The following is a 21,713-nucleotide window of genomic DNA, read 5'->3' as shown; positions in this document are numbered from 1 at the left end:
GCTCGGTTGACACATTTTAATTAAATTTAATTAATGCATTCAGGAGCATAAGCCAAAACAAAATACTACCACGGGTAGGATGAGCTTTAAAATGGTAAAAAATGAGGAAGATGTGTGATATTTCTAGCCTCAGGGAGAAAAAGAATTTTGTAATTGGAACATGTGTAAGAACACCGACCTTGACACCAAAAATGGAAAATAAGAGAGAAATATAAGATACAATATAAAATATAAATAAAATACAAAACATAAACAAAAAAAATTAAATTTGATTAGTTTAAAATCTACAAAAAGATTTACAACTAGAAATTAAGTTTAGCAAGAAAACAATAGCTCTTTTTCTTTTCAAAAATATACTTTATGTATTTTAATTTCTTTACATAAGATTTACAATTAATCTGCAAATGAAGATTAATTCTTCATATCCTCCTCTTTGCATCGCCTCATGCACACTCCCAGACGGCACACATCCTCATCCGTTGCCCGGAAGGTCATCCCGCGATGTCTACAATTGAATGTGTCCATCACGCACTGATTGGCAAACTCATGAACACAGATGCCATTGTGGGCACACACCGGGATGTACTCGTGTTTGGTGCACAATTCGTCGCAATTATCCATCGACTGTGGAGGAGGAAGTGGTGTATCCATTGTATCCATGGGTGACATGGTGGTCATGCCACCCATGAGAAGATGATGACAATTCCTTGTTGGTACTCGCTTGGTTACAGACGATGGTGATGTAGTTGTTGGACTTGGAGGCATCACTGCAACGGGTTTGAGTTCGGATGCATCGGGAATCGGGATGCCAGGATTCGGGATACCATGATTAGGGATACCAGGATTCGGAATACCATGATTGGGGATGCCAGGATTCGGGATACCATGATTAGGGATGCCACGATTGGGAATACCATGATTAGGAATGCCAGGATTCGGAATACCATGATTGGGAATGCCAGGATTAGGTATACCATCATTTGGAATACCACGATTGGGAATACCATGGTTTGGAATGCCAGGATTCGGGATTCCATGATTGGGGATACCAGGATTAGGTATACCATCATTTGGGATGCCACGGTTAGGGATACCATGATTAGGGATACCGGGGTTTGGAATACCATGATTATATCCTCCAGAGTTTGATACAGATCTCGTCAGCCGTCCTTTATTCTCCATCTTAACTGTGGGTGGCACCACCACCTCCTGGACGACATGGACCTTTCCCGGCTTGATCTCCTCCACGGTGGCCATCTCCTCTCTATCCTGATTGTTAAGGATCACTGGCTTTCCATTGGACAGCAACGGCACCTGGATGGTAATGCGACCGATTTCTGTATTTGGCACAACCTGCGCTGTGGCGAAGACAACACACAGCAGCACTGAAAATTTAAATTAAAAAATAAATATTATTTCGAAGTAAGTTTAAAGGATAAACCCTTGTTTTACCTGCGGCCAAAGGATAACACGGCTTGAACATTTTATCACACTTCAACTCCAATGTCTTCTCTGTCCTTTTAGCTGCTTCGCAACTCCTCTTATATAACAATCTGAAAAATCATTAAAATCTTACGCAATGTTCTGAACCAGTTATCGTGAAGCTTCCTTAATAAATTTCCACTCACCTGAACGGGTTTTGCGTCCAATTAGCAAAAATGCTTTGGTTTTAGGGCTGTGCCAAACCAAAAATAAGGCTTTGTCAGTCGATGTTTTATAAAATATGCATCAGTTTTTATTTGGACATAAGTTCAGCTTATTGCATTTTGTAAATTAAATTTAAAAATTCCATGTTACTTTGCATGTTACTTAGTATGGTCATTAAAAGTTATGGACTTCTCTTTGTTAGAGTTTAACTAGGGCCTTAAAACACTTTAAAAACGTCCATTTAAGGCAATCAAATTTTGATTAAAGTTCTCATTTTCAAATCTTATGTTTGTTTGTTTATAAATATTTAGCTATACTTTAGTGTTGACCGCTGGAGTTAGACTATTAGGGATCGCATTATCAAACAAAAAGAGACCTCGGATCCCTAAATGTTTGCACATTACGGCCACTTTAATAATCGGTTAATGATAAATATATATATTCAGAGTATGTTTAGTTTCAACTGCGATGTGCTATACATTGACATATGTTTTGAGAGTTATGTTTTATATATATAGATATAGATAGTAAGTGAATGATCCACATTAAACTAAAACACCGACTGCATATCCTGGGATTGTCCATACCATAAACGCAAATTTTTTCTCGATCGATATTATTTTGCTGGCAAACTTAAGAAGATTTTTAAAAGGGTTAATCTTTTGGGTGATGCTTAAAAAAAAGTGTACATAAAATAGTTTAAAGAATAAGAATAAGAGCTCCCAGTAAAAACCTTCTTAGCCTGCCATTATTCAACAAATTGGAAAATATCTCCTAACAAACATTAACACTTCATAAAAGTTCTTCTTCAATTTCAATTAGAGAATTATAGTAACTTGTCATAGGATAAAAATAATTGGGGCTCCATTTCTTGATTTCGTTTTTGTTTTTGTAAAGATTAAACATGCATATTTAAGACTTACAAGCTAACAAGATTTATGGATTTAACAACACTCACTATACAAGACTCAAGTTTAAAGATTTAAACTTTTACAGAATTTTCAGGCTATCTCTCACTTTTTACAAAAAACATTTAAGGATCTTCTTTTTTTGACATACAAATCTTTGTGTTTTCTCTCATTCAGTGTTCTGTTTTGGTTTTTAAAAGAAAGAATACAATAATTTTGTTATAAAATAAATTACGACTTAAATATACGACATAAATACATGTATATATAGAGTTTTGCTTAAAATGTTAACATAAAGTTATGATTTAGTTAGTTAGGTGTTAGGTGGTAAGGTGGCATTATCTCCATTGCCTTGGGGTTTGCTTCACTTCCTTTCCATGGGCTTGACCTCCAGCAGCTGAGGATAGTTCTCCACGATATTGAGTAGGATTGTATCAATATAGTGCTTTAGACGAACATTCTCATCCTCCTTTTCCTGGAAGGCCTGTTGCAGCTGCAATATATAGTATATAGTTATTATTAGTTATTATAATTAATTATAAAATTTGAAAACATAGATAGACCAGTATATACACATAATGCCATGAATGTTAGAAAATGTCCTTTGATGAGTTTTTTGATAAATTAGAAGACCATGAACCAGCGGTAAATGTAAGATTTAAGATTTAGTTGCAAGTTGAAAACTGCAAATGCGTGCTCAAAGGCTCCGAAACCGTGTTTAATTAATGTTTTTTATAAATTTTGTTTTTCTAGTATTTTTGTTTTTTGTTTTTGTGGCTTTGGCGTGATTGAAGCATTACCTGACTTAAGGATGCTAATGTGGCTGAATCCACAGAATCCTGTAATACAATAAATGTGAATTTAAGTATAGATAAAATATATATAGTTTCAAAATAAATAAACGCAGGGCAGTACGTCTTCTTTGAGGGTTTTCTATTTGCGGTGACTGTGCGTGGAGTGTTTGAGTGTATTTTTTTGGACTTGACTGTGGTATGATGGATTTTTTGGGATTATACTAATAAAGCATAAGCGGGCAAGGTTAAATCCTAGCCTCAAGCTACACACCTGGGCTTGTGACATCTCCTCCAGCTCCTGGGCCAGACTATTGAGGGTTCCATTGAGCAAATGACGACCCTGCTCCACACCATTGGTCAGCATGGTGGCCTGGTTGGTGAGCATGGTGGCCTGCAGCTCCTCATTTTGCTCCTCAAGGGCTGGAAAAGACATAATAAAATTTAATTAGTATTTATTATAAGATTCAGGCTAAATCCTAGACTCACATCGATTCTTCTGGCGCATCTCCTCGAGCTCCTGATGCAGCTCCTCCAGTCTTATGCTCTCCGGCGAGGTGGTGGGCATGGCCCTGGCCCCGCTCTCCTCACGTGCTCTCTGCAGTTCACGGCTCAGCTCCAGCATCAGCTCCTCGGCCGACTTCTTGGCCAACTCATTTTGACGCAAAGCCAAGGCCTGATCCTCATGCTCCTGCTGCAGTGAGGCAATCTGATCGCGGGCCAACTCCAGTTGCTCTTCGGTGCGATGAAGATCATTGGCTTGCTTATCGCAAAGGACACGCAAACGGGCAGCCTCCTCACGCAATGCCACAGCCTCGATTTCGGTGGCACGGATCTTCATTTGACAGTTTTCATCCTGCAGCGAGGCTTCACGCTCCACACGGGCCAGGATTTCACGATGACGCTTCTGCTCTTCGGCCAAACGCTCCTCGGCACGCAGCTCCGACTGGAAAAAATTTTAATTAAAATATATAAATTTCTTGTTATATAATATATTTGATATACTTACCTCTCGGTACTGCTCCTCCAGCATATGATATCTGGCCTGGAGTACAGCATATTCGGTTTTGGTGCGTGTCGTCCGATCTTCGGCTATATTCTGTGTATCTGATAGATCCTCCACCTTGCGCTGCAGTAATTCAAGCTGTAGGTATACAAAATATTGTATCGAAATGAGTATAAAGTTCAAGTTAAATGAGTTTCCTTTGGAGTGCAAAACTAACGCAATCGTTTTTCATGTGCCGCAAATCGAGTAGCAAATCATTCACCAACTGCACATCAGCCATGGGATATTTCACATACATTTGCATAGGTTGTGTTAGTATATAGAATTTTTATATAGCCAATTTTATTTGTTATTTTTTTGTTAATTTTGTTCACATTTTTCACGTCGTTCAATTTGAAATTATTTTGAGCATTATTCGCGCGCGGGGTCTTGGCTCAGTTGATGGTCGAAGTAGAACTGCCGAGACAGTTTGTAATATTTATTCAAAACGCACAAGAGAATGTTGTTAATTACACTAGTTAGCAAAATATTGAAATCTTTACTTCTTTGTTTGATCAAAGAAGTAATTAAGTTTCATTTTCGAGACATCGGCTGTCTCAATTTTGTTGTTTAGTGTAACTTTGCCTGGCCTGCTCATGAATATTGAGCATACGACCTGTATGCCAGCCACTTTAGATGAAGGCGTAAAAAGCCACACAGTGTTTTGTGTTTGGCATTTAAACATTCGCTTAACTATTTGGCTGACATGTGCAAAAAATCTGTTTTCGCAAAGGCTTGCTGCTGCTGTTTTTCCTCACAATTTTGTATTCACAATTACTCATGACCCTCCCACACAGATTCAAAAACGCATTCGAACCGAACATGAGTTGGGAGACTGCTTCGAGAGATAAGAAATGTGCAAGATGACTGCAAAAAAGTACTGAAAGTCTTAGTAATTGTGATAACAGCAATGGGAAACATGAGTCTTTTGAATTTTTAATCATTTTTATACCCTTGAGGGGAATTTTAATTTTAGTCAGTGGCTTAAAACGCCTCGAAAGAGTAATTTCCGACCCTATAAATCATATATATTCTTGATCAGCATCATCAGGCGAATCGATCTAGCTATCTCTGGCAGAAAACAATTTTTGAAAATTTTTCAACACTTTTTTCAAGATTTTTTACATTGTTAAAATTTTGAAAATTTGATGAAAATCTTATATATGTAAAATTTTAAATTGATTATGCAGAATTATTATCCTAATTAAAACTAACAAAGAAACGTTTTCCGAATTAAAATTAATGCTTTTTTGGCCTAGTTATGAGTTTTTTAAACTTTAATGAGTCCAAAAAATTTTTATATAATATTATGGATAAAAACTGAAGTAAAAAATGCAATTATTCTAAGCTTAGTAATCCTATAATTCATTTGCAATCCTCAAAGGTATATAAACTACGAATTTTCGAAGTCAATTTCTTGTTTATATCATAAATAATATATTATTTATAAGTATTCAAACAAGAAACTTATATAAAATGAATTTGTTTATACATTTCCGTAAGTAAACTTGATCAGAGCCTGTTTTAATGCATAACTTCTTGTTAAAACTAATTAAAAACATTACTAATTTCCTTGTAATAAAATTACTAAACCACCCTCCCTTATTTCCTCCTAGAACCAATCTCTCTTCCACCCTTTGCAAAAACAAACTTAATTGAAAAGTTCAATTAGCTTTTGTTGCAAGTGCCTTTCATTCGGGGTCACTGCTCAATGGCTCTCCAACTGTGCGGCATAGGGTTCAATTAGGCTTAATTAAATGCAATTTGCTGGTCAGTTGACATTTGTGTTTTTTTCTATTGCCTGATTTACACAGAATATAACACTATATATCTATATATCTATATATCTATATATATGTATATTAGATCGCGGATAGAGAGCACAAACGAACACAAAGACGGCGCGGCAACTACTGGGGCCTCTAGGGCCTCAAAAAACCCAACAAAAAACAAATAAAACTCGGGAGGGAATCGAAATGTAGAACCGTTTTGGGGAGAATGAGTGGAAAACTGGCGGAGAAACTGAGAGAAGAATAAGCCTGCTGCTGAGTCAACTGACAAAGTACGATATGGCAAAGGGGTCTCAATTAGGGACTGCTGCGGGTATGTGTACAATGAACCATGCCAAAAAAATAGAAAAAAAATGTTGCCAAGCATATTATATAGAAACTAGAATTTAAATTAAATGTTTACCGCCAAATTCTGATGAAAAAAGTAAAGACCGAAGGGGCAGCGAAAAAAAAACACACAAGTCGCGTCTCATTCAGAAACCGTTTCGGTCCGAACGTAAAGTAAACAACAAAAAGCAAAAATAAAAAAATACAACAACAAAAAGCAAAAATAAAAAAATACAACAACAAAAAGTACAACAAAAAAGAAAGCCATAAAAATAAAATGTTGCTGAGGGCATAAAGTGAAAACAATAAAAGTGTAAGACAAATTGAGTAACAAGTGACGAGGAGTTGAGTAGAGAAAAATACAAAAAAATAAGAACTTTTGAGACCATGAAATACCCGGTAAACACTTGGAGAAAATGTGGCTAGATTTAAAGAATAATAATAATAAAAAACACAAATTTTTAGTACAAAATTTCTATGCTAAACTCTATATAAAAATATCTGTAACTTTAATTAAAAATCATTTCAAAAGAAATAAAGCACAATTAATAACAACAATTAATTATTTTGAGTACATTTTGGTATGCAGAATTTATCCATAAATTTTTAATATATTTAATATTATGTTTAGAAGATGATTATCATTTTTTGGGAAGAATATAATATTTTTTTAGACCAAGAAAATTATATTTAATATGAAAAATGCAATTTTTCTTTTTTATTTGTTCCTTTTATGCTATAAAATTAATCCCTTCTAATATTTTTATCGTAATGGGTATTACAATAAGAAAAGAATTAAGTCTAGTAAAGTTTATTTTTTTCATGCGTCATTCTTTTCCTTTTTTTTCTCTCTCTGCCAGAAAAAGGTCTTCCCCGAGGTCATTAAAAGCCCCTCGACCTCTTTGGCGACCCTGTGATTTTTCCAGTCTCGTTTTGACAAGCTGAATGGCACGACAGGTGCGACTGAATGATGGGAAATTTTTAATGACAAGTGCGGAAATATGCAACAGATGTTTGGCCCCTATAAAGGTTACAAGGAAAACGAAAAGAAAACTGAAGAAAATTGGGGGAAAAATGGGAGGAAAATTGGGGGAAATAGAAACTTGAAAAAGAACAAAGTGTCAACAGACGAGTATTAGAAATTAATAACTTAGAAACAGACAGGAGAAGGCTATAAGCTTAAAAGGTATTTAAAATTGAATTTCTATTAATATAAATATCAAAAGGAAATAGGAAATATAATAAGGAAGTGGGGAATAAAATTTTGAGACTTAAGAACTTAACTCTTTTTAAATGTTAAATCAAGAAAGAAAGTATTTTAAACCCCTTCTGTATTTATTCATTTATTTTCAAGCTGCTTAATTTTTGTTATGAAGAAAAGCTACACTAAAAATATTTCCTCTACTTCAAGTTCCCTTATTAACAGCTCGTAAATAACCCAATGAAAAACAATTGTGAAAAAACATTGAACACTCAGACATTATAATCAGCATTAGCTTTGACCCCAAAAAATGCGTAAAATCTTTGCTTGCAACACACACACTCCCTTGGTTTTTTCCTTTGGCAATTGTTACATTTATCAAATGAGTTTCCCCATTCGAATATAGTAAACAAATCCAGCATCCGCTGGAGAAATATCGCTTTACAGAAGCCCAGAAGAGCTGACCTCCGGCAAAGAGGCGCTGATATATGAAATCTCTAGACTCTAGACTGGAATTACTAATCTCTATAATTGGTTAAATAAAAATGCTGGGAATGAAGTCTGTATTCTTCTTTTTTTCTGCTGCCCTGAAACTAGAGCAATCGCCTTAGAGATTAACGTTCCGCGGTGCTCTTGCTTTTTCCTTTTAATTTTTCCTCACCACATGAGCTTGCTTCTCTTACTTTCGTTGACACATTTTCCCTTCACAACTAATCATTAATTTTGTTACAGTTTTTATTTTTATTTTTTTGTTGTGGTATCATTAGCTTTGGTTTCAACTAATTTCTGAAAATATATATGTTTTCCTTTCTTCTCTCATTGATGTGATTTGTGAGTGATGATCTCATTTGACGTCAAATATATATGGTATATATTTTGTTTATAGTTGGCAGATGTCTGCCAAATTATATGGCAAAATACACAACACTATGGTGTTCTTCGACTTTGAAATTGTATTTTTGGCGTTGAGAAAAAAAGGTAAATATGTCAAGGAAATTTGTAAACAAAGTTCAAAGTGCTAGAAAATATTTGGAAAGGTGGAAACATTTTGTAGAGAAAAATGTAGTTTAGTATTTAGTATTCTCTTTTTAGTCAGAAGCTTGTATTTTTTGAAGAAGTGATTTCCGACCCCATAAATTATATATATTCTAGATCAGATTTAACAGGAAAATCAATCTAGCCATCTCAGGGAACATTTTTTTTTTTTTTTAATTTTTTCAAACATTTTTATGGTCCAAATTGTACAAAAAAAAGGGTCAAAAACTAAAATTTTTTAAAATTTTAGGTTGAGTATGCAGATTAATTAACCTAGTAAAAACTAACATAGGACCGCTTTCCGAATTAAAATTAAGGCTTTTTTGGCTTAGTTACGAGTTTTTTAAACTTTGATTTTATCACAAAAAGGTTCATATAAAAATATATAATTTTCTATACCTCAAATCATGTCTTTAGTTTTATTGTTATTAAAGTAACCTTAAGTGTTCCTTTCACATTATCATGAATAAGTTAAGCTTCATAGCTAATAAATTTTTAGGGCAATGTCATTTTTACTTTTCTTTTTATTCAAGTTTTATTCTTAATTTGTCATAAATAACTTTTATAATTTCAGCACTTTAAACATATCTTATAATTCCTAATAATTTTCTTTTAACAAACTCACTTCATTTGTTTCCAGCATATTGATTTTTCTTTGTAAAGGTTTTTCCCCCAATTAAAATGTCAAATCAAACAGAAATTTTCCACCACCGACAGTTGAACTTGCGGCCATTCAAAGTTCGACTAAAGCAAATTGCATTCAATTGCTGCTTATATATGAACTGGACATTATTGACAGGTCACCAGGTACTATATATAATTCACTTGGGGCGTATACTATATACTCATGACATGCAAACTACATACAAAAAAAAACTATAAAGGGGGAAAGACTAAATGAACCCCTGAACTTTTGCTAAAATTAACCCCTTAATCGGAGGGTAAACCAAGCTTACTTGCTCATTAAAATTATCGCAGATTTCGGCACTCAAAGCCCCATTCATCATTCCACCGGGTCCGGATCCTCCAGATCCTCCTCTGGTGTCCTCGTTGCTGGTATCCTCGAAATCACAGAGTAGTTTGTTCTTGAAATTCTTCAAATTCTCCAATTTGAAACCGTTGGTGTTGGTGTTGTTGGTTTTGTTGTTGAATTTACTTGTCAAAGTCTCCAAATTGTAGATCTTATTGTTGTTATTATTATTATTATGATTGATATGGTTATTGTTGTTCGATTCCAGGCTATTATTATTGTTATTATTCGTCTCCAGTTTGTTCTCAATGAAAACCAGAGAACTGGGTTCCGAATTCGATGGCACAATATCCTCAAAATCCGCTGGATTAAGGCTAAGGAAAGTCTCCTGATCGATCAATATGGGCGGATGATGTTTACCAACACCCAAACTATAAGCGTTACTCAATGGATTTTGCGAGGCACTTGTATTGAAGCTAAGATTTAGATCCTCCAGACTATCTGTGGATAGTTTCCGATGGTTTTGCTGTGCTCCAATCCTGCACTTGTTATTCAGATTGTTGTTGGAATTATTTCTGTTGCTCTGCTGTTGTTGAGATGGTGTCGTGGGTCCAACAAACTCGAACTGGCCCGCCCACATATCATAGGCTAAGTCGATACTGTCGGGCTGGCTGGCAGGTTGACTACTCATGGTTTTAGTAGTTATTCTTCCGTTTTATTTATTTATTTTTTGGCTAAATGGTTTTACTGGGGCGTGGCACTGGTCTTTAGGGGGCGTGTTTTGTTTTGTTCGCACTTTATTTTCACTTGTTTTGTAGGTTTTTATACACTTTGAGTGGGAAGACTGTGTTTTGTCTTAACTTTGTAGGCACATTATTCAGATATTTTGTTGTTCAATTGATTTTTACTTATTTTTATTATTTTTCAATCATTTTTAAGGCACTTTTGTGGGCATATTCAGGCTTGGCTCTGGCTAAAGGAAATAATTGATCCATCAGTTAAATATTTATACGTTTAATTACAAGAAATCGGAGGCATTGTTTTATTTATTTTATTATTTATTGGTGTGGTTTTGTAGCTTGGCACGAATTGATTTGTTTATATTCAATTGATTTTTGCTTATTTACTCATTGTTTAATTATTTAAAAATTGTTTATTTTAAAGCTTGTATATTATTCAACGTTCTGTACTTTTTTCCGAAACATTTACTTTGAAGAAAATCCTTCACAAAATAGCTTTTCCTACATTAACATCTTTTCCATACTCATAAAAAGAACAATTCTTCTGCAGATCTTTCTTTAAAGAATGCCTCTTTCTTTCTCTCTCTTTCTTATCCCTCTCTTTCTTCTGCTTTTCCTCTCTCCAGAATGAGTTTCTTGAACTGCCGGAAAAGTTCAGCGTATAAACAAAAGAATTTATATTTCCCCCAAGCAGTCAAGCAAATTATGCAAAAGAAATAATAAATAGAAACTTTAGCAAATGATTCTTTCCGACTTTTGTATCTCTCGATGGCCTTTAGCACAATTCTTAACAAATTGAAGGGTAATTGTTTTGGATTTGAATTCGGATTAGATTGGGAATAAGATGGTTTACAATGTAGAAAGCAGAGCAAAGACAGAGAAATAGAATGGGAAAAAGCCATAAAGAATTTTTCTGAAAAAAATAAACAAAAGAACCAATAAAGACAGTCTACGGATCTAGCAATTCTTCTCCGCTCTCTTCTCGTCTTCCCTAAACCAAGTCTCGTTCTTTCTACACGACTGGGTTTGTGTTTTTCTTCTGGGCTTCTGGCTGAGTTTAATTTCCTAGTTGAATTGATGAACTTCGTGTAGATAAAACGAAGGAAAAACAAGAAAAACAAATAACCCAAGAGAAGGAGGAGGGAAGAAAAACTGTTGGTGCATGCAATTCTTCTGCCGTAACCAAAAGAATTGCATAATCAAATCGGATACAGTCTTCTCTCTATCTTCTCTATATTCTTGGGATGATTCAATCTATAATGTTAGCGAAAAAAATGTGTCATGAGTTTTTCATCTTGAAGCAAATTGTTTATAATAAATTGTATGATTCACAAGAGCTAAGAAATAAGAATTACACATCAAAATTAAGAGAGACAGCGAAATAAGCTTTGCGATTCTGCACAATTGCTCAAATGTCAAATGGGTTTAAGTGGCTTGTCAAAATAAATTTAAATTTATTTGTTGTACTCATTTTTTTGCCAGCTAAGAAATTAGAATAGAAGAGGGTATTAAATTCCCTTGAAAATGTGTAAACTATATAGTAAAACTACGGCACAAATGTTTTTCCACCACTGACTAATGTTTCCATGTTTTCCAAACTGATTTAAAAATAAAATCACTCATTTATCAAGCGTAAAAATGCCACAAAACAGAAACACCTCACTAAACTTGACCACAAAACACTCATTGATCTCTAGACAATTTTGTCAATGAAGCAAGACGAACAACAACATTAAAAAACAACAACTTTCACCAAACAACTTTTGCTGAAAAATGACAACAAACCAGACTAATGCAACTCGTTTAGGTTTCGTTTGGGAAAACTCAATGAAAATTGAAAGTAAGTGAAACACACAGCTTCAAATAACATTTTCTAATTTTCAAAACTGCAATAATTTCCAGATCTTTATGCAGTAGCAGACACATTTTATGAGGCATCGCATTTGCCTCTTTCAACGCCTCGAGTTAAGGAATGTTTTTTGAGGTTCAGATGGGGGGATCTATATAAATAATGGATGCACACGCGCCAAAGACGAAACTATTAAGATTTATGTGTTCTCAGATAAAGCGTTTATGTGGTACCATAAAGATAGCATAAATAGCTCGAAATTTTTGTGGTGATATAGGGTAGAGTTGGGATAGGGTCTAGTTTAGAAATAGAAATGGAAATATCTACGGAGTTAAGCTATATATATAAATTCAAGGGCTAGTTAGAATAGAAAAGAGATTTATAGAGTTTTTCAAAGATGTTCATCAGTTTTGAATGATCTTAAGGAATCAGGAATATGAAAATTCAAGGTTTGGTTCTAAAGAAAAAGGGAAACATGGTTCTTTATTTGATTTTCCCCATTTTTGAATGATGTTTAGGAACTAGAAATATATCAATTTAAATGTTAATTATATTCATGGATTTTTTGAAGTTTTTCATCATTTTCAAATGATGTTTCTTTTATTTTATGCATGAAAATACCAAAAAATATTACTCCTTTATAAGAAACCTTTACCCTACATCGTTTTGCCTACAAATTCATGTCTATTATACCCCCATCTAACCTCGTTTTCTTGGCCCAGTGTTTTGCATTTTTGCATTTGCAATTATTTCTTCTGTTTGTTGCATTTTATATGGCAATAAACCTTTTAGACGTCGCCAATGTTTCGCCCCCGTCAAGACAAAAGAACAAAAAAAAAAAGGTGAAACTGAAACAAAACATGCTAACCCCATTTTCTGGCCAGAAGGAGAAGCAAAAGAGAGGGCACTATAAAAAACGAAAGAGAGAGCAGGAAAAACACGACTGACAACAGCTGTTGGCTGTCACAAAAGTGATCTACCTCAACAAAGGTCTAACTAACTCATTTTCTATGTTTTCTATTTGGGAAATGGTTTATATTTGTATAAAAAATATTTATGTATATTTTATATTTATTTACATATATATTTCAGTCACAGTTAGTTACCTATTCATTGTAGAAGAAGACGTAACACCAACCCTCTTTTCTCTCTATCTCTCTTTGAAATTTTGTATTGCCAGCAGAGCGTTAAATGAATTTTTCTGCCGACTTCAAGGCAAGTTCTTAGACAAAAGTCTTAACAATTTACATATTTAGCTCTCTGTTTTCCAGGTTCTTTTCCTTTTGTTATGACTGTGACCGTTGGACAAGTATCTAATTACCAAGAAAATGCAATGCCTGGCTAAGTTTGATATATTTCACTTGGTTTTCTATTTGTTTTGGACTTTAATATTATGAATCTAATAGAATTCTTAGGTCTTAGTCTTATCAAAGCTGTATTTATGGTTAAAGTGCCCTTGTCAAAGCTTTACAAATACTCACATATTAATAAAGTTCAATTTAGGGGTCAAATTTAAACCTATATATGAGTGATAACGATTTTATGGGACTTAGAAAATCAAAATCAAATAGAATACAGTCTTTTAAAATAAATTTAACATTTATATATAAATTTGGAAGTTATAAAAAATTGTTTTTCATAAAAAAAAGTAATAAATAAATACAAACTTTATCGATTAAAACAAATTAATATATTAAATCTTCTGCAAATAAATAAATTGTTACATTTCTAGGTTTGTAGTTTACTTTTAAATCTTTTTAAATTTTTTAATAATTATTTTACAACATTATTTTTTCTATTTTATCTAAACCAAATCAATTAAAACTCTATCTTTTTAATGAAGTAATTTCTCTTTTTAATTTCTTTTAATTTTTTTGTCAGTCTTGTCTCTTGAAATTTCCATATCTTTCAACAATTTGCTGCCTCATATGTGCCTCGCTGGCAATAAAAAACAAAAGCATGAAAGAAAATTATCATTAGCTACTCTTCAAACAAAATTGAATTCCACAAAAGATTTGCATACAATGAGGAGGAGAAGAAAAGAAAAGAAAGAAAAGCGAAGATGCAGCAAATATAAAGAGGAGCTCATTAAATGCAAATTTTATTATTTCTTGTATCCCCTCTCCAGCTGTGCATTTTCCATGCAACAAAGTAAGGCAAGGAAAAACGTCAGAAATGTATACAATGAGTGAGCAAAATATGAACAGGAATGTTGAATTTTAAAGTATATTTTTTTTAGAGAATTTTAAAGATTTCCTGAGCTCCCAAAATGTTATAAAAATTATATTTAAATTTATAAATCAATAAAAGTTGTATATAATGATTTTTAGGGAAGAAAGACACATATTTGAATTCTGTTTTTATTTAAAACAAATCTTGGTATCACATAGTTATTTTAGAAAATTTTTGTAAATACATTTTTTTAAATATATTTGAGGTTTTTTTTAATTTGTATTGTTTTAAACTCTTAAAATCATTCCAGAGCCAAATATTATCACAACATTTTTCACATTTCTCCAACACATCATTGTAAACTATTTTGTCTACTTTAAATCTTTTATTTAAATATAATAATTACAGAGGAAACTAGGAAAAAATTCGTTTAAAACACGCGAAACGCGAAAAGCAAACTGAATGAACCAGAAAAATTCAGGGGCAAAAAATAAACTGAGAAAAATCGTAGGAAAAGAGAGTGCGAGCAAGAAGAGCAAGGCACAAAGGCACTCAAAGAGCGTAATCTTTATATAAATAGGAAGAAAAAAAAAAGAATAATAACAATAATCAACAAATAAGAGCAATGACAGCAGAAGCCGGAGCAGAGAGAGCGATCCCCCGAAAAAAGAAAACTTTTTTGCCATATGTCCGAGGGTGATTTCTCTTGTGTTTTCGAACATATGTTCTTTGACTCATGGACAGCGCATAATTATGAGGAATTTTCGTGTATATATATACAAAATGACCTAAGAACCCCTCCCAAAAACAAATCTCTTTAATTTTTCATTACAAACAAAAAGCGCAAGTGAATATAGTAAGCATGGACACGAACCCAAAAAACACGAAGAATAAAATAAAAAGCAAAAGCGAAAAGCAAAATTAACGGGACGCATGCGGGATAGTGTCTCGGTCTCGTTCTTTCCCCCTTTGTTGATGTCATCAGCGGATTTTCCGTTCTTTCACTGTTGTTGTTGTTGTCTTTGCTTATTGGTTTTTTTTATGTTATTTTTTAGTTCCGGTCCGTTGTCTTCTTCTTCTTCTTCTGCCTCGAGCTGTGTGCCGTTAGAAATATATGCCTACTAATTGACGGACCAACCTCACTAATGAAAGAATATTTCTCTTACCAAAACTTAACGGTGGAAAATTAATAGAAAATGCTAAGTAAGAGGAATTAAAAGAAAGAAAAAGAGGGAGAAAGAGGAAGCGGGAAAGCAGGTGCAGTCTTAAAAAAAACCTTTAACTGGCAAACTATGATAGTTATAAGGTTTTTATTAGGAAAGATCTTGAAATAAATACAAATGTAAATAATTGAATATGAGGGGTTTTTTAAAAGACCAAATATAAAATTAAATAAATGTAAAAAAGTGGTATATAAGTATGCTATGATCTATTCGGGAATCAAGATTGGTAGAGAATACATTTTTCAACATTTTGTAGCATACTTTAAGGTCATATTTGTGGTAATTTTATATACTCTAACATTACAATCTTTGTTTCTATGTAATCTTTGGGAATTAAAGAGGTCTTTATCCTATAGAAAATATTTTCAGAAACTATTAAGGTTCCTAAAAACCAATTTCATTTTTTAACTCCACTAATTTTTGTATCATTCCCGATATTTGTTATGAAATCATTTATAACTCAAATTCATACTTGTTCAATGTAATATATTTGTAAAATTGCTTGTTGTCTTCTTGGGTTTAAGGAAGTTTTATTCTTTAAGAATAAAATCGAAACGTAACAATAACTGCCTATATTTCGTAATTTAATTTAATATATTTTCTGTATAAAGGTCCTCCCTTTAAACATTTAATTTGAGTATTTCATACAATCTATTAATCACTCCACTATCTTTTCTTAGTACATCCATAACTGCCACAGTTTTTTATCAATTTATAATGCCTCATATCACACCATTGCTTTAAGCTTTCTTATAAATTTGTTTTATACGTTATACTTTAATTTTCTTTCATTTATCATCAATTCCATCGTTTATCAATTTTATGCCACACTTGATTTCCATATAAATATACATATATATATTTTTTTCTTTTACAAAACACTCATCAGACTTATTCAACCGCACTTTTCAATTTAAGATCAATCAAGCAATATTCGCCCCGAGGCCAAGGAAATCTCGGGAAAAGGGGGGATTTTGCTTTGCTTTAATTAAGGTTTCTTATTTCTCACAAACAAATGGTATAATTAATACATAAGCTGTTATTTTTCTTTTGCTTTTATATTAAATAATCGTTTAATGAGCCAATGAGGGGCACCTGACACAGCTGATAAACGATTTCGATCGATAAAAAAACAAATTAACAACAAACACTCGCGACGAAACCAAGGTAATTTTAGTTGAATTTTTTGCCTAATTTTAAACCTTTTTAGCTTAGCATTTGTTGTTTGATTTTCGCGAGGGCAGCGCCAGCTGCAACTGCATTTTCCTTTGCATTTTCCTTTGCAACAACAAAACCCGCACGCAAGCCACCCGCGCGAGAGAGCGTCGAGAGAGAGCGAAGAGAGCGCGCGGCCGTTCGCTTCGCTGCTCCGCGTTTTTCTTTTTCGTGTTGTGCACGCGGCAAGAGTTAAATGTTAAATGCAATCGGAGAGGGAGAAAAGCGGCGAAAAAGCAGCGGAAAACCACAGTCGCTGCCTCTGCTGGCGTCGAACGCTGGCAGCGACCGCGACTTGTTTTGGGTGTCCAAAAAAAAAGGGGGGAAAACACAAAAACAAAGAGAGCCCCCAAAGCAAAAGGCAAAACAAAGGCAATGGCAAAACTAGAAAAATGCGACTAATTCGACTTAGTAGTGTTGGAAATTTTGTATATTGCCAAAAGGGAAATTGTTTCTGCACTGGAAAACTTTAAATATATTTTTTTAATTCAATTCATATATCGTAAGGATGGTTTTATTAAATAAAATTCAGTGAATTACCTGAGTTTTCGAATTTTAATTAATTAAATTCCCCAAACTCAAGGTAATTTATATAAATTACGATTTTCTAACTTACTTCCCAACACTTTTTTTTAATGTTTTAATTATAAAATTAAATTCCTAATGTTTGTTCGCATTAATAACATTTTAATGAAAAAAAATTAAGATTTTTTACCATACTTGTAAACTTTAATAATATGTATTTAAAATTAAAGCAATGTTACGTTGTATATTCGCATTTCAATTTAACTGAAACTAGGATTTTAGTATGGAAAAATCTATACATTTTCTAAAATATTTTAAAAAATATTGAAAATGTGTTCTGCCAGTTGTATTTAAAATACATTTAACTTTTTTAAGGACTTTATAGAAGAAACAATCGCTTTTAAAGCTCAATAATTTAATTAACAAATATTAAGAAATAATTTTAAGCCACTTGCATTTTTCCATATAAAAATCCTTAAAAATGTATATAAACTACTATTTATATTTCAAATAAGTCTCCCTTTCTCCAAGTGCATATATCTAAATAGACTTTTTTTGCAAAATACATTGGATAAAGTGGAAAAAAGACATGGGAAGGGGCAAGGGAAACGAGACACAAAAGCAAACAGAATCGAGTGGAAGGAATCAAAAGCGACATAAGCCCGAGCATCACTTGAACCAAATTGAGTCAATTAAATGTAAATGTGGAGGAAAATCAAAAGTAAAATGAGTCAGGAAAATACATACTTCAGATGATACAAAGGAATGCATTTGGAAAATGTGTAATTTGAAATAAATATATAGAATTAAATACAAATAACTCAATAAAAAGATAAAGAACAAACTTTGAAGTGACTAAAACTACAAATATTACGTGTACGACATGTGGAATACAATACAAAGAACTAAATGATCATAAAATAACTACAAATTAGGAATATTACGTATGCTTCCGGTAGTCTATTTTTTTTATAATTTTAAAGAGAAAAACCTAAAGATTTTTAATCTAAATTGGAGTAAGTTATAAATGAAGTTAATTCAGACTTAAATAAATTCAAAGGTGGCTAAATATGCTTAATAATTTATTTCTAATGCAAAAAATACCTAAAAATTATATAAAAAAACCAAACTTTAAGTAAAAATAATGTTTCCCTATTATTTATATGTGTATATTCTTAGTTATTTCACAATCTCCCATACTAACACACATATTTCTTTATCTTTATGACACAAAGTCCATAGACTTTTGCCATCTTTATTGACTTTTATCATTTGTGTAACCGAGACTCTTTAATCAACGCCAAAGGCCGCAGATCGGAAAACGTTTAAAGCCAGCAAATAAATTTGCTGTATACTAACTATATATATATACACTAAAACATGTATGTTTTGTGTATTTGTATAATTAGGCAAAAATTGTGTAAATATTTAGTTGACAAAGCAAACAAGGGAGTTGCCTCGTAACTGGTAGAACTTTTTAAAGTTTTCATAAAGTCGCAATTGCAATTTGAATACATTATTTGTTTTTAATTCAATATGCACATATAGCACTCCTTTTAAATCCCCTTTCTGTATAAACCGATTTGTTTGGCTCTTGACTTCAGTTTTTGTATACATAATATATAAGTTGCCAAGGTAACTATTGCTTTTTAGCGCTTCCAAAGAAACGTAAGTTGAGGTAAGGTTGGTGTACGATAAGATTGGCTAGCAACCAAGTAAATTGTAAACAAAACAAGTTAAGAAAAGTAAGCCAAGTTAGGGTTGGTTTCTTCTATATATTTCAAGAAACCCAATTAATTGATACTCCAAAAAAGTAATACAATTTATTGAAAAGTGTTGCCCCCTCAGAAAATGCCAAAAGTTTAAGATGATTTGGCAAAAGTTTTAAACTCTGAAAATCAGTAATTCACACGTAGGCCGTAATTGTTAACTCAACTTCTCCACTGTCTCATTATTTATAATAAATTGTTAAGGCGAAGACAAGAAAAGAAACACAGACCATAGTTGGCTTCAACCTCAACTAAACCCGATTCGATATGATTCGCTTTTTGACTAGTTAACCATTAATGTAACGCCCCGTTTGCCTTGGACAACCTTGTGCAAAAAGAGTATATATATAATATAAAATAAAATAAAGTAATGAACGTAATGACGTAATGGAAAGCGTAGGATTTTTGCTTCCACTGCCACGCCTCTCCTATGTGTGGGAATATAAATTCACATTATGGCCAATTCTTTGAGGCGATTTTCAGCTTAGATAAAGACTCAGACACTTTTGTGGGTTCGTTTTTAACACTTACCTCACGGAATTGTTAAGTTAAAAATGTGCTTGAGGTAGTTTTGTGTTGAACTTACCTGAAAGTAAAGGAAAAAGAAACAAAAGAACAAATTATTATTAGATTTGGGTTGAAGACAAACCATAAAAAAGTAGAATAATAATATTATGGTAATAAGGGGAATGTTAAGTCAACATTTTAACTTAAATTAAGAACAGAACAAATAAGCAAATTGAGATTATCTTAGAGGTAGGAAAATTACAGCATAAAATAACAGAATAAGGCTTAAAACGTTGTAATTAAAAGTACATTACAATTAAGCAGTTTAAAAAGTATTTACATGGGCTAAAAATATAAGAAAAATTGTGCCTTTTAAATGGCTTTATATATTAAATATTTCTTAGCAACTTTACCTCTTTCTATACCTCATAAATATTCAACAATAATTTATTAAATTATTTTATTTGTAGCAAAATATAATTAAGAACATTTTCTATTAAGCCTTTTTTAATTATTTAAAACATCCCCAATAAATACTGCCTAATAAATAATAATAAATTTTTCTTAGCAAAATATTTCGAATAAACATTTTCACCAACACTTTTTCCCAACAATTTGTAATAGCCAAAAATCACCAACAGGAATCCGGCTAATAAATATTTATCAATAAACATAAATATAAATATTTCTAAGCTAAAGCACCTTAAACATTTTCACCAACACTTAATTCCAACCATTTGTAACCCATTAAATATCACCAACAAAAAATTGACGTAATAAATATTTATCAATAAACCGCAACCAAGCCCATCATCGATCGATCCATCAGCTAAAAAGCAGCAAAGAAACACGGCTTCTGGCACCCACTTCCCATAAAGAAATATATAACAACAAAAACACCACTGAAAATGGACGTTTGTCTGTCGTTTTGTGGCATGCCACCTGTCTCTCTGTCTTATCGATTAAACAATTTCGCTGGCACCTTTGACGCCCACCTTAAGACCCCGTCACAACATAAAAAACATAGAGCCGCCACGAATACGAAGATACTGAGGAATAATACAACAAAAAATGCGACTAAAAACGAAAACCATAAACGAAAATCAATTTTTAACCCAAATTGTGACGTTGACCCAGAAACCATCGAAAAAAATGGTAAATCCTAAAGACAAGACAAAGTGAGGCATAAACGTTGCAATTATCATAATTAATGCAAATGCGACTCAAAGTAGACCGAAAGAAAAACGAATTAAATACTTGAAGACGTTTATGAAAGAAACGTTTATTTTTAAATAAGGGAGAAAAACAGTTTTAGATGATGCAAGTCTATTAAAGGGAAGTAAATTGCTCGGAAAGGTAAAGAGAAGGAGAGCCTAGTCATAGTCTTATTGCATTTAATGGAGTGAAGTATTAAATAAATTTGGGTATTTTCTTTTAAAGCTGGATTTGTAAACTATACACATTGAATCAAGTGTATTGCTTTGATTTGTCTTTAATAAAATGGTAAAAACAAGAAATTAAATATAGAATCATTGATTACTAAACACAAAAGAGTTATAATAACTTTATAGTCACAAAGAGAATTTTTTAATAGGAATTAAACAATATTTAAAGGAAGTGTTATGTGAAGCAAATTGTTGTTTCTATTGCAAAATAAATGGCTTCGTACCGAAAATCTATCATAAATAAGCTTAAATTATTTGCATTATTTCAATCGATATTTTTAAATGACAATTTTTTCAACAAATCTAAACTTAAAAATCTCATAACTAAGTCAAAAATGCCTTAAATTCAATTCGAAAAGCTTTCCTATGTTAGTTTTTCCAAAGTTAATAAATCTATTTACTTAATTTGAAATTTCAAGAAATTCAAATATTTGCCAATTTTTTTTTGACAATTTTAAATGACAAAATTTGGAGAAAATAAATTGAAAAAAAAAAAAATTTGTGCCGGATATAGCTAGATCGACGCAGTTTTTTGTGCTGATCAAGAATATATA

The 21,713-nt window shown here is 32.6% G+C and overlaps 2 protein-coding genes and 1 long non-coding RNA gene across 38 annotated transcripts in view; 1 reads left to right on the top strand and 2 right to left on the bottom strand.

Annotated features, from left to right (window-relative positions):
* Positions 1-336: 336 nt before the first annotated feature.
* Positions 337-1,768, bottom strand: LOC110185302 (uncharacterized). 2 transcript variants are annotated; one of them, XM_086829843.1, is made up of 3 exons: positions 1,629-1,768; positions 1,453-1,553; positions 337-1,385 (listed from the first exon to the last, which is right to left on the bottom strand). In XM_086829843.1, the coding sequence occupies exons 2-3, from the start codon at positions 1,481-1,483 to the stop codon at positions 412-414; spliced, it is 1,005 nt and encodes a 334-aa protein (XP_086685969.1). In that variant the 5' UTR covers positions 1,484-1,553; positions 1,629-1,768; the 3' UTR covers positions 337-411. The 2 variants fall into 2 exon arrangements, with proteins under 2 accessions (XP_086685969.1, XP_086685970.1); XM_086829844.1 differs by lacking the exon at positions 1,629-1,768 and having other exon boundaries at positions 1,453-1,613.
* The window catches only part of nuf (rab11 family-interacting protein nuf), a 54,098-nt gene continuing 34,093 nt past the window's right edge, over positions 1,709-21,713 (bottom strand). For 6 of the 34 annotated variants that reach the window (XM_020954090.2, XM_020954088.2, XM_086829826.1 and 3 more), the window contains 5 exons: positions 4,356-4,490; positions 3,836-4,292; positions 3,621-3,769; positions 3,356-3,394; positions 1,709-3,048 (listed from right to left, as the gene is read on the bottom strand). In XM_020954090.2, the coding sequence (XP_020809749.1) occupies positions 2,920-3,048; positions 3,356-3,394; positions 3,621-3,769; positions 3,836-4,292; positions 4,356-4,490 (909 nt within the window). In that variant the 3' untranslated portion in view covers positions 1,709-2,919. Of the gene's footprint in view, positions 3,049-3,355; positions 3,395-3,620; positions 3,770-3,835; positions 4,293-4,355; positions 4,491-4,569; positions 6,543-9,700; positions 10,688-13,409; positions 13,617-14,048; positions 14,242-14,804; positions 15,026-16,474; positions 17,215-21,713 lie in introns of those variants that run through there. The other 28 variants (XM_020954089.2, XM_020954091.2, XM_086829839.1 and 25 more) reach the window with 25 other exon arrangements.
* LOC147644203 (uncharacterized) lies at positions 6,274-7,834 on the top strand. 2 transcript variants are annotated; one of them, XR_015270955.1, is made up of 2 exons: positions 6,274-6,494; positions 7,369-7,834. It is a non-coding gene; the product is annotated as an uncharacterized LOC147644203 (long non-coding RNA). The 2 variants fall into 2 exon arrangements; XR_015270956.1 differs by having other exon boundaries at positions 6,493-6,907.

This window comes from Drosophila serrata, unplaced genomic scaffold (genome assembly GCF_035046125.1).
Source record: "Drosophila serrata isolate PLE 108 unplaced genomic scaffold, ASM3504612v1 contig_217, whole genome shotgun sequence".
Lineage (NCBI taxonomy): Eukaryota > Metazoa > Arthropoda > Insecta > Diptera > Drosophilidae > Drosophila > Drosophila serrata.
The sequence above is the reverse complement of the archived record's forward strand: the minus strand, read 5'-3'. Positions and strand labels throughout refer to the sequence as shown.

Excerpts from the sequence above, each read along its gene's own strand:
- LOC110185302 (XM_086829843.1), bottom strand. The coding sequence starts at position 1,483 with ATGTTCAAGCCGTGTTATCCTTTGGCCGCAG. Across the intron at positions 1,386-1,452 it reads GTGTTATCCTTTGGCCGCAG|TGCTGCTGTGTGTTGTCTTC; the intron begins GTAAAACAAGGG and ends TTAAATTTTCAG.